General features: G+C 41.0%; 1 protein-coding gene across 2 annotated transcripts; it reads right to left on the bottom strand.

The window, feature by feature from the left end:
* Positions 1–1,318: 1,318 nt before the first annotated feature.
* Positions 1,319–13,889, bottom strand: dnmt1 (DNA (cytosine-5-)-methyltransferase 1). 2 transcript variants are annotated; one of them, XM_084371582.1, is made up of 35 exons: positions 13,708–13,889; positions 13,176–13,212; positions 12,345–12,452; positions 12,005–12,245; positions 11,804–11,876; positions 11,588–11,672; positions 11,442–11,482; positions 11,305–11,359; positions 11,117–11,200; positions 10,765–10,874; positions 10,504–10,622; positions 10,277–10,369; positions 10,012–10,163; positions 9,184–9,371; positions 8,746–8,760; positions 7,355–7,538; positions 7,144–7,241; positions 6,768–6,915; positions 6,545–6,660; positions 6,264–6,465; positions 6,052–6,185; positions 5,782–5,961; positions 5,466–5,690; positions 5,179–5,371; positions 4,904–4,994; positions 4,676–4,816; positions 4,269–4,551; positions 4,033–4,174; positions 3,487–3,653; positions 3,206–3,383; positions 2,871–3,066; positions 2,619–2,782; positions 2,359–2,475; positions 1,702–1,795; positions 1,319–1,610 (listed from the first exon to the last, which is right to left on the bottom strand). In XM_084371582.1, the coding sequence occupies exons 1-35, from the start codon at positions 13,752–13,754 to the stop codon at positions 1,573–1,575; spliced, it is 4,539 nt and encodes a 1,512-aa protein (XP_084227708.1). In that variant the 5' UTR covers positions 13,755–13,889; the 3' UTR covers positions 1,319–1,572. The 2 variants fall into 2 exon arrangements, with proteins under 2 accessions (XP_084227708.1, XP_084227709.1); XM_084371583.1 differs by lacking the exon at positions 8,746–8,760.
* Between the last annotated feature and the right edge of the window lie 1,556 nt (positions 13,890–15,445).

Below are 15,445 nucleotides of genomic sequence, written 5' to 3'. Positions count from 1 at the left end.
TCAAAAGTGTGAAATAAAAAATTTAAAATGTGAGATAAAAAGTCAAAAATGTGAAATAAAAAATTAAAATGTGAGATAAAAAGTCAAAAATGTGAAATGAAAAGTCAAAAGTGTGAAATAAAAAGCTAAAAGTGTGAGATAGAAAGTAAAAAATCATAAGGAGGAATTGATAGTAGTTTATCGTACCACATTGATATTGTAGGAGGATGTACATCAAGCCAAACCTTCAGGATCGAAAGGCGTGCAGCATACGACATGATATTTTACAGTTCGACCAGACGAGGACATGGGGCTGATGCCCAAAATACAGTTTAGGATCCATTACTATTGTAATGCCAAGGAAGTTCTCTATCTGTGTTTGAACAGTAGACCAGGATATTTTAATCAATGGACATTGTCCATATGAAATGAAAATAAGTGCCTAGTTGTTTTTGACACTTCCTGCATGCTGCAGAACATGAGTCATATTTACTACGTATTTCAGGAGTCACATGCAGTTTATTAATTGTATTTTTATTGTGTTTCATGTGATTTGTCCGATCTAGTAATTTTCTTGGCATTATACAAAACTTTGCACCAGGTGCAAGAGGTGCTAAAAATGCAGTCCAAAATGTTTATGTATGCTATTCAAAGACTTGCATTTATTTGTAGCTATAAAATTATCCTTCTTCTTGATTTGTAACTTCCTGGAACATACAAAAGGAAGGTCTGACATCAATTCATTATCTAGACCTATACTTCCCAGATCTGTAAAGGAAAACTAACTTTTACCCAGTCTGTGACAAATCTCATTTGTGAGGCCCAGTGATGATAAGTGATTAGGTAAGGCTAATCCACCCTTTCTTATTTTTTACATTTTAAGATTGCAATATCTTCTAGAAGTTATTTTTCTGGACTAAAAGCATGTTTGGCTAAACCAACGACTAATACAAGAAATAACTAAAATCCAATATACGCAAGTTCTGCTGAATTGCAACATCACAATGACAATGCAACCAGAGATATTAAAGAAATGGTCACATTGGTAGGGACTGCAAAATCTCTTCTGGTTAAAATGTTTGTCTGCCACAGCAGTTTCTTTTTCCTCCACATTAAAATGAAGTGTGGTTCGTGGAAACCTCAACCAGAGTCACTCCAGACAGATGTAAACTGCCATTTGTTAGAACTGTAGTTAAACAATCTGGATATGAGATACTAGGTGAGAACACACTTTACCTGCTAAATTAACAGCTTTACCAGCATAATTTCAGTAATTATATATGCAAATTATATATACACACACGTATGACAGTTTCAATACATTAAATTTACAAATGACCAATTTCATAAGAGCTTTATTTGAAACATTACACATATAAAAACTACATACAATTTATCCCACATTGGGTGAACATTTCCCAACAACATGATTAAAAGCACATTTAAAAACCGAAAACATGGAATGGCACTGCACTGAATGTCCATGGCTGTCACTTAGTGACACAGTTGAAAGCCAGCTTATTCAAAAAGGAATGATTGCCTGAAACGTCAGGATCTGTGGAACCGAGTCTTGTTGGGAAGGTAACCGGGGGACTAATCAGTGACCTCCATCTTCTCTTGTTTGATGTTCTCTGGAGGGAAAAATAAAACGTGTGTAAGGCTTTATGCATATTTAAGTATAAAATGTAACACAGAAGAGCACAATTCAGAGAGATTAGTCACCTGATGCTTTTTCTCCCTTCATTCTCTCCAAGACGCACTTCTTAATCTCCATGCCTATGGCCCTGGAGAGTGGAGGGGGCACAGCATTTCCAACCTGGCAGAAACAGGAAGAAACAATTACATAATCTGTTACAGTGTGTCATTTGAACTGTGATGTACTTCAGACTTCGCAGAGCAGCCATGTTGATATCGTTTGTAACTTCAGTATTAATGTACTTTATTCAAAATAAGTTGTTTTTTGGCCACTTGAGGGCAGCAGACGCACGTGTTAAAACATCAGTTTCTAAGTTGATATGGTAAATTTGTTAGGGAACAGTTGCCTAATCACACACAGAGCAATATGAGCATTCATGTGAAGGGGTGTTTCCAGCAAAGTCTAATATTCACTTTAAGTCTGTTTTTGGAAAATATCTGAATTTTGAGCTGTTAAATGATCTACTATATTCAAAAGATAGTCACCAAATTTTGTCTCTTAAGTTTGGTACAGTGCAGCTATGAAAATGATGAGTTTAAACCAAGTTGCACACGAAAAAGCAAAGCAATGAGCTCATGGATAAATATTTGGCAATCTGTCCTGTGACCCAAACAGTGACAGACCCCAAAATCTGCCATTGTCACGCACCATATTTTGTAACCAAAAGATTTAAAAGATTCTACCTGTCTGTGTTTGTCCAGGATGTTTCCAAAGAAGCGGTAGGTGTCAGGGAATCCCTGAGAGCGTGCACACTCCCTCACACTGACCACTCTGTGCTGCTCGGGATGCAGAACACGGCCCTGAAATTAAAATGCTTGGATTAAGACTCAAAAGTGAAGTAATCTGTTACAGGATATAATAAGGTCAAGCAATTTTGTGTTCATTTTGAAACATTTTAAGTGTTTTTGATTTAAAAATGCATATTTATAGAAAGTTGATGTACCTGCTTGCCCATGGGTTCAGGGTTAGTGACCGTTGTGCTGAAGAAGCCGTCCCACTCCAATCTGCCATAGAGTCCGGCCCAGTGATTGTGGCGGTTGCCAGTGTGGGGCAGACACCAAGGGATCAGGGTATTGAACTGCCTGTCTGCGGGGTCACATGGCTTCCCTAAAACCACAAACATAAATCAGAGATGCCTCCACACTAGAACTATAAGCTCTCTTAGTTTCTATTATTTCAGTATACACCGACATACCTCCTGCACAAGTGCAAACACCTCGGAGTGCACCAGTGCTGCTGCGTCCATTCTTTTTGTCAGGGTGTGTGTAACGCAGTTTCTTGGTCATAGTGCCATCTCTCAGCCGAACCTCAAGGTTGGGCAGATCCCTCCAGTCAGAGCCTGGAGCGAGGGGGATGTGACGCATCCGACCTTCAACCAGAGCACTCATGTCCTAAAAACACAATAGATATATTTTGTTGTTAGAAACTTAACTTTTACCATCAATTACAGAGGTGAGCACAATAACACAGTACAGCTATATTATGTTAATGTTACTACCAAGACAAAAAAGTCCAAGTGAGACAGCTCACCTTGCAGATATGATCTCTGAGGATTGGCTGGTATTGTGTGCCTCTGATCTGCCTCTGGAACCAAGACTGAGGCTCCCCGTTGTAGGAAATCTCCAACCCAGCTGCACCATTGCGAATCTCTGGCAGGTCAGACATGGTGTCTCTGACAGTGATGGTTCGGTAGATTCCTCCATTGCCTCTGTTGGACAGAAAATTTAGTCTTGTGTACACACTGAGCTATATGGGTTTGTGATCCACAATGATGGATCAATAAATAGTAGAATAGGAAATGTTTATATTACCGTGTGACATTACTGACGTATTTCTTTTCGTCCACTACCACGCTCAGAGAGCAAGCTCTGGGGGCAAACACATGCAGAGGCTCAGGATAACGAGGCAGCTCCTCACCCGGAGCAGCAGCCAGGATGATTGCCCTGCGGCGGGTCTGGGCAACACCGTACTGACCGGCCTGATGAGGAGGGCAGCATTCAGCATGTTAGTGGTGTAAAGGTGATCACCATAAAATACCCCTTGCATGTGCGACAGTGAAAAGGGGGCAGGTTGTGTCAGAATTCTAATTTCAATTACATTAATTAAAATAAAAAATATGGAGGTTTTATATCCCCTCCCTCCGAATTTGAGATAGCCAATTCAGTTTCACGCTGCCGTGTCTGACACTGCCAACCGCTATTGGTGGATCTGGGGGAGGGCACATACAATAATAAAGATAACGAGCTTTACCGGGCGAGTTTCAAACATGCCAAAGTTAATGCTATTCCTCCGGATAACAAGCCAAAGCACAAAACTGGTCAGACACGACAGACAAAAGTCACATTAGTCAGACCTACCTGCAGGACACCAAAAGTGCACTGGTAGCCCATGCGCACAAGACAGCGTAGAGTCAACTTCAGGACCATGGAGCTTTTGAATGACACAAAGTTCCTCACGTTCTCAAGCAGGAAGAATTTGGGTCTGTAGTAATCACAGTAACTGCGAGAGAGGAAAAACATCTTGTAAATGTCAGTGTTTGGTCACTAAATCTTTAGAGGTTCATGATCACAATCTGCTCTTTACAGACACCGACCTGAGATAGGAGACCACGAGGGAGTTCTTGAATGCAGAGTAAGTGCGGGAGTTGAAGCGGTTCATCCCACTGAACCCTTGGCAAGGAGGTCCTCCACACAACATCTCCACGTCACCTTTCTGAGGCAGCTTCTGGCCAAGAGAATTTGTCTTCTCTCCAGACATGACCAACTTCAGCAAAACGTTGCAGTCCTCAGTGAAGACTGTGGTGCCAGGGTTGTTGAGCCTGAAGGCCTGTGCTGCCGGCTCCCACATCTCTATGGCCCACAGAGTCTCAGAGACACCTAAAGAAAGCAATGACTCGTATTTTCAGCAATGAAAAATAAAACTGTAGTGCCCAGACATATGTATGTAAACATTTGTGGATTCGAGAACACATTTCATGAGTGGCACTGAAAAAGGATTTACCAGCCTGGTGGAAGCCTTCAGAAAGTCCACCGCAGCCAGAGAACACATCCAGCGTGCGATATTTGGGCATTTTAAGTGTCTGTGGTTCAGTCTGAGAGTCCTGTGGTTCCTGTACAGCAGAAGCCTTTCCTTTGCCTTTACCTTGAAGAGAATAAAAGGATAATTAGATTAAGATTTCAGTAAGCCTAAAACCAGATTTATTGAATTTTCTTATGCCTGCATTTTTACCTTTCCCTTTGCCCTTTCCTTTGCCTTTATGCACAACTGAGCGAGCGTGATTTGGAGGGTCTTCAAAGCTTTTTGACTTTGCACTATAGGCCTGTGAGAGGAAGGTCAAAAGAACAAACATTTACACAATACTGAAGATTTCAAGTTTAGGCATAAGTCTTCCCAATTTAGCTCAACATTTGATCTTTTGATGCACTCTTTAAAAAAAAATGCCAGTATGCTAATCAACTGAAAAGTGATCTAAACTGAATTTCCAGAAAGTATACCAACTGTACCTCCAGGAAATAGAAGCGGTCAGGTCCACCGCTGGAATAGTCCTGGACCGATTCATTCAAGTCTTCGCCATATTCTACTTGACAGCGGCCGAGCACCTCGGCCATGTCGACGGTCACTTCTTCATCACTCCAGTAGAGCTGGTTGATGTCTGTGTGGTAACTGGCTTTGACACCTTTGTGAGTGTTCTCAGGCCTGGTAGTTGAGACAAAAGCCAGTTAACTCTTTACAAATAAATTGTTGTCATTCAGGGTTTAGTCTGTAAACAATAATTCTAGTGTATTTTTACCTGTAGAACTTGTAGAGTCGCAGTTTGACCTCTGAGGCGTCAGGCTTCCCATTGCTACGCCTGTGACAGAAGATCTCCTTGATGCGCCCGATGCGGAAAGGCTCGGGAGCATCCAGGTTTGATCCCTTGATGTAGTCTGAGGACTTCCTGTAATATTCTGGATACAGCTCCTCATCCACATCTTCCTTCCTATGGGAGCGCTTCACTGGACTAGCTGGCTTCACACTGAGAGCAGGAAAACAATGCAACGAGTCTCAGACATATTCCTTATTATACAAGTTTGAAGAAGTTCCACATTTTTAATCAAGTTCCTCACCCGAAATTAAATGCATCAGGAGGCAGGTAGACACCGTCTCCCACTTTAAACTGCAACCCCTTAAAGCAGGCCAGATTATACAGAACCTTTGAGTCGTGGTCTTTGTCCGGCAGGGGCTCAGATGCACGAGGCATTTCCTGTTCCTTCCTTTCATTAGTCCTCACACAGCTGCTACAGTACCTGGAAGCACAAAAATACACACTGTTTAAAAAAACAAAAACAAGAACACATATAGAGTACAGTTTAAATACATGTGTGGATGGTGCTTACTTGAACTTGCAGTCTTCAGATGGAGTGGTCTTGGGAGGCATCACAAAGCGGGCGAACTCTGTGTCGTACCAGAACTGATAGAAGAAACTCTTCCCATCATCATCAATCACTTTGATTTCATTGTCCATGCCGCCCTATAAAACAAAAATAACCACAGCATCAAGAAAAATGTGTGAGAAAATGCAAATTCACCTTCTGTCAAGTAAACTCACCTCCATAAACCAGTTGTTAGATGGGGCTTTATACGTGACGTTAACTTTGCCTTGCACATAATTGAGCTGCATGTCTTCACACTCATCAACAAGGACGAGCTCGAGCGGATCAGAACACTCTCCCAGCACTGTGTGGATCCCACGAAAGAACCAGTGGGCATGGAACATCTTTCCGTGGTTGTCTTCCCACAGTGACGTGATCCTGAGAGGGAATAAGTCATTAGAATCATGCAAACCACCAGTGTTACCAAAATGTTATTAAAGCGTCTAAACACTCTCACCTTGCCAGATACAGAGGAATGGATGGATCCTCTGATGACACTGAGACACAGTCTCCCACCTCTAGCACTTCATCATTCAGACAGACCTTGCTGTAGTACTGCCTCTTCCCCTCAGTCTGAAGGGGGTGGAGACAAACATACATTATGTATACACACACAGCTGGGTACTAAGGCATGACGAGAAAACTTCATCATAACCACCAAGGACGAGGAAAACAAATACCTGGATAGGCTCTCCGATCCATGTCAGGCTGCACAGGGTCTGCTTCTTCCTCTTAGCTTGAGAAACCTTTTTGGCCTTTTCAACTGGAACATCTTCCTCTTCAATGTTCTCATCATCTTCAGCCTCCTTAACTGCCAGATTTGGGCATCTAAATAAAAGTTTTGTGTTGAAAAAAAGGAATTAAGGACTATGGACCTTCATGTACCATGACCTTGTTACAGCACATAAAAGCATCATTTTTGAAAGTTTGTTTCTGATGTAGAAGAAGCCTAGTACAAATGTTTACTGTGACAAAGTAATTACACATTAAGAAACTAAACCTCCACCAACATACATTCATAAGGCTGCAGATTGAACAACTCAGAGATACACTAACCTTCTTTGCTTACAAGCCTGCTTGCTTTTGCCACTTCCTCCAAATTTGATCATGTCCTTGCAAGCTGCACACTTGCCGCAATCAGGGGATTGGCAAACCTGAAAACAGGGAAAAAAATATATGGATTTCAACTGTTAGGAATTACAGAGGACATCTAAATGCACACCACATGCTGCTGAAATAGTGGGGTCTCACTTTCATAACCACTCACCTCACAGACACCACAGCGCTGTCTTTTGGCCCCAGTACTCTCTTTATCATTCTGTTCTATCTGATCAGAGAAGAAGGTATCAAAGATCTGGTACACCAGCGTGGTAGTGGTGGCTTTAGTCGGACCCTTGCTGTCCTTCTCAATCTTAGTTGGGTGACGAATGGCCTGTCTTCTGGCAGCTCTCCTGTCAATAGAATAAAGCTCCTGTTCAGAGGAGAGATCTACTTGGTTTTGCACAAACACCTGATGATATGTGGAGCGATGGCATTATGAAGCCCCTGGCCGTCAACACACCACAGCATCAGGCCATGCAACATAAGAAACGAGCAAACAAAACCAAACAGACACAGTAAAGATGTACAATGCAGAGTTCCTGTTGGATGCAAATGGCCGATTAAGGCTGTCACAAACATTCAGGCCTGCAGAGAGTTACGACTTTGCTCTTATGTGGCAACCAGTGTTATTTTCCCTCTCAATTAAAAGATAAAATGTTTCAACACAGGGTTGACCAAGGCCAAACCTCTGTGTTCCAAAAAGAGTTAATGTAGTTTGTCTCCCTAAATGACACAGACAAGAAACGCAGCCTAAAAGGTAGCCCAGGTGTAACTTAACTTGTGAACAGTTTATAAAACCCATATGGTTCACATCAGAAATCACAACACTGGGGATATCCCATGTTCTAACTCTTAATCGTTACACGACCATCAGCTTATTGTAGCTTGGATTAAGTGCCATGAGAAAACTCTCCAGGAGACGTGGCTTACGTTAGAGGCTTCAACTGATTTTCCTTTTGAGAAAAAAAAAAAAAAAAGAAAGAAAGAAATGGAAATAAAGTTTCAACCGGAAAACTGCTTCCCTTGTCTATCAATTACTTTTAGGGATAATTCCAGCCAATTTGACATACATACTCCTTGAATTAATAGATGTCTAAAGTACCAGAAGAGAGTTTGCATGACTGCAACGTAGAACGAAAAGGAAAGCAAATTTGCATATTTGAACAATTACAAAATTTCATGATTGTTAAATCAAGTTTCTTACACTTAAAAACTTACTTGAGTCCATTTTGTACATTATATACTTACACTTCATATGACAAGTTTTAAGTTGTTTTGTTTTTTTTGTTTTATTTTAAAATACTACCAGACATTATATATTGTTTATAATTAATTTGTATTGATTGTGACTGACCAAGATACTTCTTGGCCAGAATTCAAATATGCCAGATAAAATAAACCACAATGTAAAAGCAAAATACAAAATAAAATTATAGATTAAAAAATTACAGCATGAACTCTGGAATAATGCCGTTTTTGTCCATATAGCCTCTAAATGCTTCACACTAACACACCACCATACAAGCTAAGGATGCATTCACAACAAGGCCTACCTACCAGTACAGCAGCATGCTGCATTAGGAAATGTCAAAGGAATGTTAGACATCAGGGAGAACAAGGAGGGAGGAGCAGAAATACAGGAATACAAGCAAATAAATAAAATTAACTTCACATCTTGAAGCATGTGTGTTGCAAAGGAGCTGCTGCTAATAAACCTGGGTGAAGCTGGAAATGGGGAGTCTTCATTTAAGTATTATATATAGCATGTACACTGCCAATGTTTCACTTAAAGCGGTGATTGCATGCACCGAGGGGCCAAGAATCTGCAGCTTCACATTTAAAAAAAGAAAAAAAGCATGACACCCCTCCTACCCCTTTCGATTGCTGTTTAAATTAAGTATAAACCTACATACTATCCCTTTAAAAAGGCTCAGGAATCAAAGCCAATTCTTTATGGTAAGAAGGAACCAAATCATAATCATCTTTCAGCTGTACCTTTTCCCCAGAGTGACTCCGGCAAGCTTGATCAGGTCTCTCATGCAGGGAGTGACAATGATGGGCTGCTCGTCCGAGTCACCGGCCTCATCGTAGCTCTCCACCTGCTCCACCACAAACTGAGCGTGGCGCAGCAGTGTGTCTTCAGTGAAGCAGTTGAAGTTCAGCCCTGCAGGAGGCACAGTTGTCTGAGGGCCAAAGAAACAGAAGTTGGTCAGGGGTCACATTTTCCTTTATCTCAGAAATGTTACACTCACAAAACGTCAAATGTATGGGCGTGACTGGCCTAATGTTCATACAGCTCCCTCTTAAAGCAGCAAAATGTAACTGCGTGGAGAAAGATGGTAGATTGTCGAGTCTCATATAGTCAAATACTGACGCTTTTGGTCAACAGCTCAGATCCGCTGCCGTCACAAGAAAGCAAAGTCTCTTCACATTGCAAATTTTGTCTAAATTGTTCATCCTCCCATGCCAGAGGCTTTAACAATTTACCGCTGACATTAACTTTAAAAAAAAAAAAAAAGGGATTGGACAAATAGTTAATGGTAGACTTTCTGACAATCAATTGAAACATGATGACTGAACTTTTCTGTGAGTGATCGTCTCTTCTCTTTGTTTCTGTTTATATATTGAGTTCAGCACTTCTGGGACATGCCACTAACATCTTGCCATCAATGTGATATAAAACACTATCTCTTCTGTAGCAGCGACCACTGATGACCCCGGAAAAAAACAAAACAAAAACAGAACCATGTTGAATAGAGACAACATTATTTAATTCCCAAAAGATCGAAAAAGACAAAGATGTTGTGGTCAACAAGTCCTCACCTCGATCTTGTTGAGAAGGTCCTCATAAGTAGCATCACGATTCTTCTGGAGAAATTCCACCACAATCTTGCTCATATAGATCTTCTCCTGCATCACTGCAAAGATGGGTGCGTACTCCTCACTTGACTGCATCAGGATGTAATCAGCAAAAGCTGGATAATGAAGATGGAGCAACCATTAGTGCATCATACAAGGTATAATACATACAAATCTGGAGCAGAAAGTTTAAAAAAAAAAAAAAAAATTTTTTTTCCTCAATGTCTACCTGTAGTGAAACCAATAAGTGCTTTTTCTCCACCATCAAAACCAGTGATCCACCAGGCATTGATGGGTCCAAGCTTCTTGGCAGGAACACCACCTGAAAAGAAAATAATAAATAAACACCACACACATAAGCTAAGGTGAATCCGCTTGGTTGTAATGGATAAGAAGGGTAAAAATACATTTACAATCCACATTAAGTTTTCATTTTGAAAATGTGAGTTTTCATACCATCCAAGCAGGGGTTGTCATCATAGATGGGTTTAACAACACAGCTGAAGTAGAGCTCAACATTCTTCTCAATCAGTCCAGAGTCAAATGGACAAAGATGGCCACGCTTGTCATATACACTGCAAGACATAAGCATCAATGCGATCACAAACAAAATCTCACTCGCTGCTTCCATCAATTCAAGTATTGTTTTTTTTCCTTAACTGGGTAAACTGGCCAAGTATCACCTAAAACACTGAAGACGGTTGGAGAATCACTTACCTGAAGTTTGTAATCTTGTGTTGTGGGAGATCCTCATAGCTCTCAAACCCATCCTCATTTGAGTCAAACAGGGAGAGGCGCTCATCTGTTAACATTTCTGGTTCATCCAGCTGAAGATGGAAAGCACAGAATTGTTTCAGCTTTATAGTACTTCAAGTCAAAATAAAAACATTACACATACACCATTACAACAACCTAAAAAGACTGAAAAAAAATAAATGACGGGTTTCATGTGATAAACTCTAATTATTAGTGTGAAAATGTACATGAAAAATGTAGCTCATTCAAAACATATTGGAGCTTTACAAACAACACACACAATAAAGCCACTACTTGAATGACAAACTCTTACCGCATTATCAGGATCCCCCTGAAAGAACTTGAGGTCTGTGTCATCCAAATACTGTCTGCAGTCTGGACATTTGGGAGGTGGTGTCTGAAAACAAATCCAAAAAACATTTAGTACATGTCAGTACAAAGCATTAATGATTAAAAAAGGTTTCCAGCTATGAGACCGAGGTGAAAGACCCAATTCATTACCTTTGCAGCAGAAACAGGCTTAACCATCTCGCTCTTCGACTCCTCTGGAGCAGCACTGCATAACGAAAAGTATTAGTACGTTCACTATTGTGTGAGCTCCATCACCATAATTAACGTTTGGAGTGTAAAAGACATACCTTTCATCCGAGTCAACTTTGAGACGCTTCTCCTCCCGAGTCTACAATAGATTTTAAAGTATGGGCAATGTTAGATACCAAACTTTGAGATGGTCACTTACTCTTGATATTTAAATATCACTGACATGCATTTAAAAATACTTCACCTCTTCTACAGTATCTTCCTCTTTCTTCACTTCAGTTTGTCCATTAGTGGCTTCTCCATTCAAGTCTTCAGACTTACGCTTTTGACTGTAAAACATATTTATATTTTTTAAAAAAAAGGGGAAAAAATACTTGAATACTTGAACAAGGCATGACAAAACTTGAGGGTTTTTTTTGCTGAAAATGAGTGGAGTGAATGACAAAACTAATATACGCACACTTTGGAGAACATTGACAAGATGGTTGGCTGTTTCCCACTGTTTCTTGTAACTCTGGTACTGGCTGGAGACTCTACAAAGAAGAAAAACAAGATTGCATTTTTTATATACCATTGTTTCAAACCATTTGATTTGGGGGTCATCACCACCTTTAATTGCACCTATTACATCATAAATATCAATAAGAAGTTTCAAACTTGCTTTTGGGGTCAGAATTTGCCTTGCTCCTGCGTCCACCCTTTCCCTTGGGAGCAGTAGGTGACTTGACAGCCTCCTCTTCCTCCTGTACATCCATGGTAACATCTTCACTGTCCTCATCTTTGTGGGAGCCATTTGTGAAGCCATTTGTCTTTCCATTCTGCTCCGTGCCATCAGCATGTGAGCCATTTTCAAGATGAAGCTCTTTCCCCAGCAAAGTCTTTACTTTAGAGATGTACACCTCCTGTGGAAAGTGCATGGAATAGATTACACATCACAGGACAATAACGAGCAGTAAATTTCAACAAGCAGTAATGATTCCTATAACTTAAGAGTCACTAACCATTGAGATCTCTGAACTTTTCATCTTTTCCTCCAGGCTGGTAAGCTGGTCCTGAGCATCAACATGCAGGAAGTCCTGCACCAACTTGAGCTTCTCTTTCACATGATCCTGGAAGGGCATTTTTATAAAAAAAGTATCACGTCAGAAAAGCCAAGTTGAACTTGAGGATACAAAACAAATGAACAGTGAATTTATGATGCATTTTTAAGAATACTATCATAACAGAATCAGAAAGGCTACTTGCAGCAGGTAAACTTAACAAAATGATACCGACACTAGGTTACCTAATTAATGCTTAATGATACAAACTCATTCATAATTGTGCTATCTAAAGTGTTAAAGTCTGAGATTAACCGTCTGAACTGCAAATGCTTTACATAAAAAAAAAAATCCTTAACTTGAAGATGACATCATCAAGTCTGGTACTGATTATCTCTTCATCACACTTTGGGGAGTGATAGTGTTCAAGATATTAAATCCAAATTAATTTTCTAACATGCAGGGCACCTGAGGAGCAGCCCCGGGATTCGTTTCTATATACCATCATCCGCAAAGTTCACCTTTCTGCTTTAAATCGTATGGAGGGACTCCTTCAAAGTCATTAATTATAATTGAATGAGACATTATTAAAGATTTAGATAAGTGAAATCCTACTGAGGGTAATGCTTCCCATTAATGTGGAAGTATACCGTTAACCTACAATCATGTTGAATGGTCTCGGGAGCTACAAACATAGCACTCATCATCAGCACCAAATAGTGACCAGCTGCAGTCACACTTGTTGAGATTACTTGCAGGCTTTTACTGATAGCAGGGAGACACAGAACCCACCTCGTCTGAAGATCCATCCTCATCCAGCACCTCCAGCCTGAACAAGACACAACGAACATGTCAAAACATCGCTACGGCGACTGTTATGTTAATTATCGTGCGACAATGTGTAAATCATCTGCGACCACATTTCCCACCAAGCTTTTAGCAATAAAACCGGAGTGACGGGGAGCTAGCAGAAACATACATAGCAAAACTTCCTGAGTGGCGCCAAATCCCTCACGCTGCTCCATCCATTGACAGGCTATGATGCTAACTGGCTGACGTTAACAGGGGGCTAATGTTAACTCAGTATGCGGCATCAACCCTGACTGTCAAGTGGCAACAAGCTAACGCTAGCTGCGGCTGCTACTACAAACAAAAAGGTAAAGTAGTGGCCCCGGTCACGACAACCAAGGCACGCCTGAAGCAGATAGTTATGTGGTTTTCACTGTTGTTGTTGTTGTTGTGGCTTTTGAACCAAGACAACAAGCTACATGCATGCTACATCACCAGGGCATTATTAGCATTCACGTTACTAATGTTACCGTACCTTTTCCTGACATCCTCTGGCAGAGACAGTGAAGTCCTGGATGGCATGGTATACAGCTAGCTAAACGTAAAAGACAAAAGAGATAAAATCGCTTTAAAATCCGTTAAAACAATGTTCAAACCCGCCGTTGGCGACTACAGTGCGGCTCCACAGTGACTGCCTGTTGTGAGCTGATTCTTGCAATGGATGCTATAAGCAATTCGGGCGCGCGGGCCGTCTTTTCGCGCGGAAACCCGGGTGTTGTGGACTGTACCACTGCAGTGATCTGCGGGTAAATCACTTGAGCGAGGGACGTAATATTTCCTCGCTGTGTGAATCTTTTGGGCGCAAAACACATTTTCTGACGACATATACGATATGCAACACAATCGTGATTGTCATGTGGCTGTGTTTGTCAAAGAAATAATTTTTCATGACATCAACGACCAACTCGACCTTCCCCTACTGTTTGCCTGATGGTGTGGACAACTGACCAAGCGGAAGCAATCTGAACGTTGTTTATTAATGAGCAATAATAGCAATAAATCTGAGATTTGAGATGGTATGTATCTATAGTTTTGAATGGACGCATTTATTAGATAACACCGTGCTTGTAGTGAATAATTGAGTAGTTGCATTAGTGCAGGGTAAAAGCTGTGGAAGAATTTCCTGTTTTACTGTAATGTAACCTTGTGATTATGCTTTCGATCCGGACTGGGCTTCTCCTCGTCTCTCTCTGTTATGAGTAAATATAACGCCAGACATACATTTGAGCGACTTCTATTTTATTTGGCAGATTTGCCGTTTTTAAAAAAAAGAGCATGGAGAAAACATCTTTCAAGTGTTGTTTGCTATATGACAATTTTACCACAAGGTGGCACTGTGTCATTGCAGATGGATTCTTTTACAACGTAGGAGTCTGTGGTTTTTTTTGTGGCTGTCAAGTTAAACCTATAGACCTACATTTATTGAGCAGTGATCCATTTTTTCATACAAGTCATCTTAGGCCACATATATATGGAGTAGGCAGTTGTGTATGTGTACTATATTTACGTAATCTACTGGAAATGATTCACGAGTACGTTAAGGATTTTTTGTACACGTTTTGTTTCTCAGTATGAACTGTAAACTGCTGCAAACTATTTGCAGGGACAACCCCACTTCAGTCTTGTGTGCAGACTTAAATGTTTTTGTGTACACAACTTCACCTACAGGTTTCTCAGTCTGATGTCATATCCTGCAGGGCACTGGAAAGACTTGGCAGACATCCCAGCAGTGCAGCCTCCTGGGGCTGATTCAGCCAATGTTCCCACCCAGGAATCCTGGACGTCTGACAGGAAACAGGCCCAACTCTCCCAAGGCCACTATAAGTCAGCCTCTCCCCTCAACCCCATGTCTCCCCCTTACCCAAAAACCTCTCCCGGGACCTTTCTTTATGTTTCTCTCAGACAAACTATCTTACAAATAGACATTCTTCTTCACCACACCCCATTTTCACCCTCTCTGCCCTCTACCCAGCTTCCCATCATAGCCCTGTCTTGCTTTAGCCTTCAAGCAACTGAGCAATTTTATTAGCTAAGAGAGCCATGATTAATAGCCAAGCAGTATTTGCATGTACAACTTCATGCTTTCATGTTGAAGCTAGTGTTTTCCTGACCTTGTCAGAGCATGTTTGGATTAAATGCAGCATATTGAATACTTCTCAGATGTAGGCACAATGGGAAGGCGTCTCTGGACCTGCAGGAGATCTACCACTGCA

This window comes from Pagrus pagrus (assembly GCF_965226575.1).
Source record: "Pagrus pagrus genome assembly, chromosome: 13".
Classification (NCBI taxonomy): Eukaryota; Metazoa; Chordata; class Actinopteri; order Spariformes; family Sparidae; genus Pagrus; species Pagrus pagrus.
Note: the sequence above shows the minus strand (reverse complement) of the source record. Positions and strands in the feature narration are given on the sequence as shown.

Excerpts from the sequence above, each read along its gene's own strand:
- dnmt1 (XM_084371582.1), bottom strand. The coding sequence starts at position 13,754 with ATGCCATCCAGGACTTCACTGTCTCTGCCAGAGGATGTCAGGAAAAG. Across the intron at positions 13,213-13,707 it reads CCAGAGGATGTCAGGAAAAG|GCTGGAGGTGCTGGATGAGG; the intron begins GTACGGTAACAT and ends TGTCTTGTTCAG. Across the intron at positions 10,164-10,276 it reads ACTTATTGGTTTCACTACAG|CTTTTGCTGATTACATCCTG; the intron begins GTAGACATTGAG and ends TTCATTATCCAG.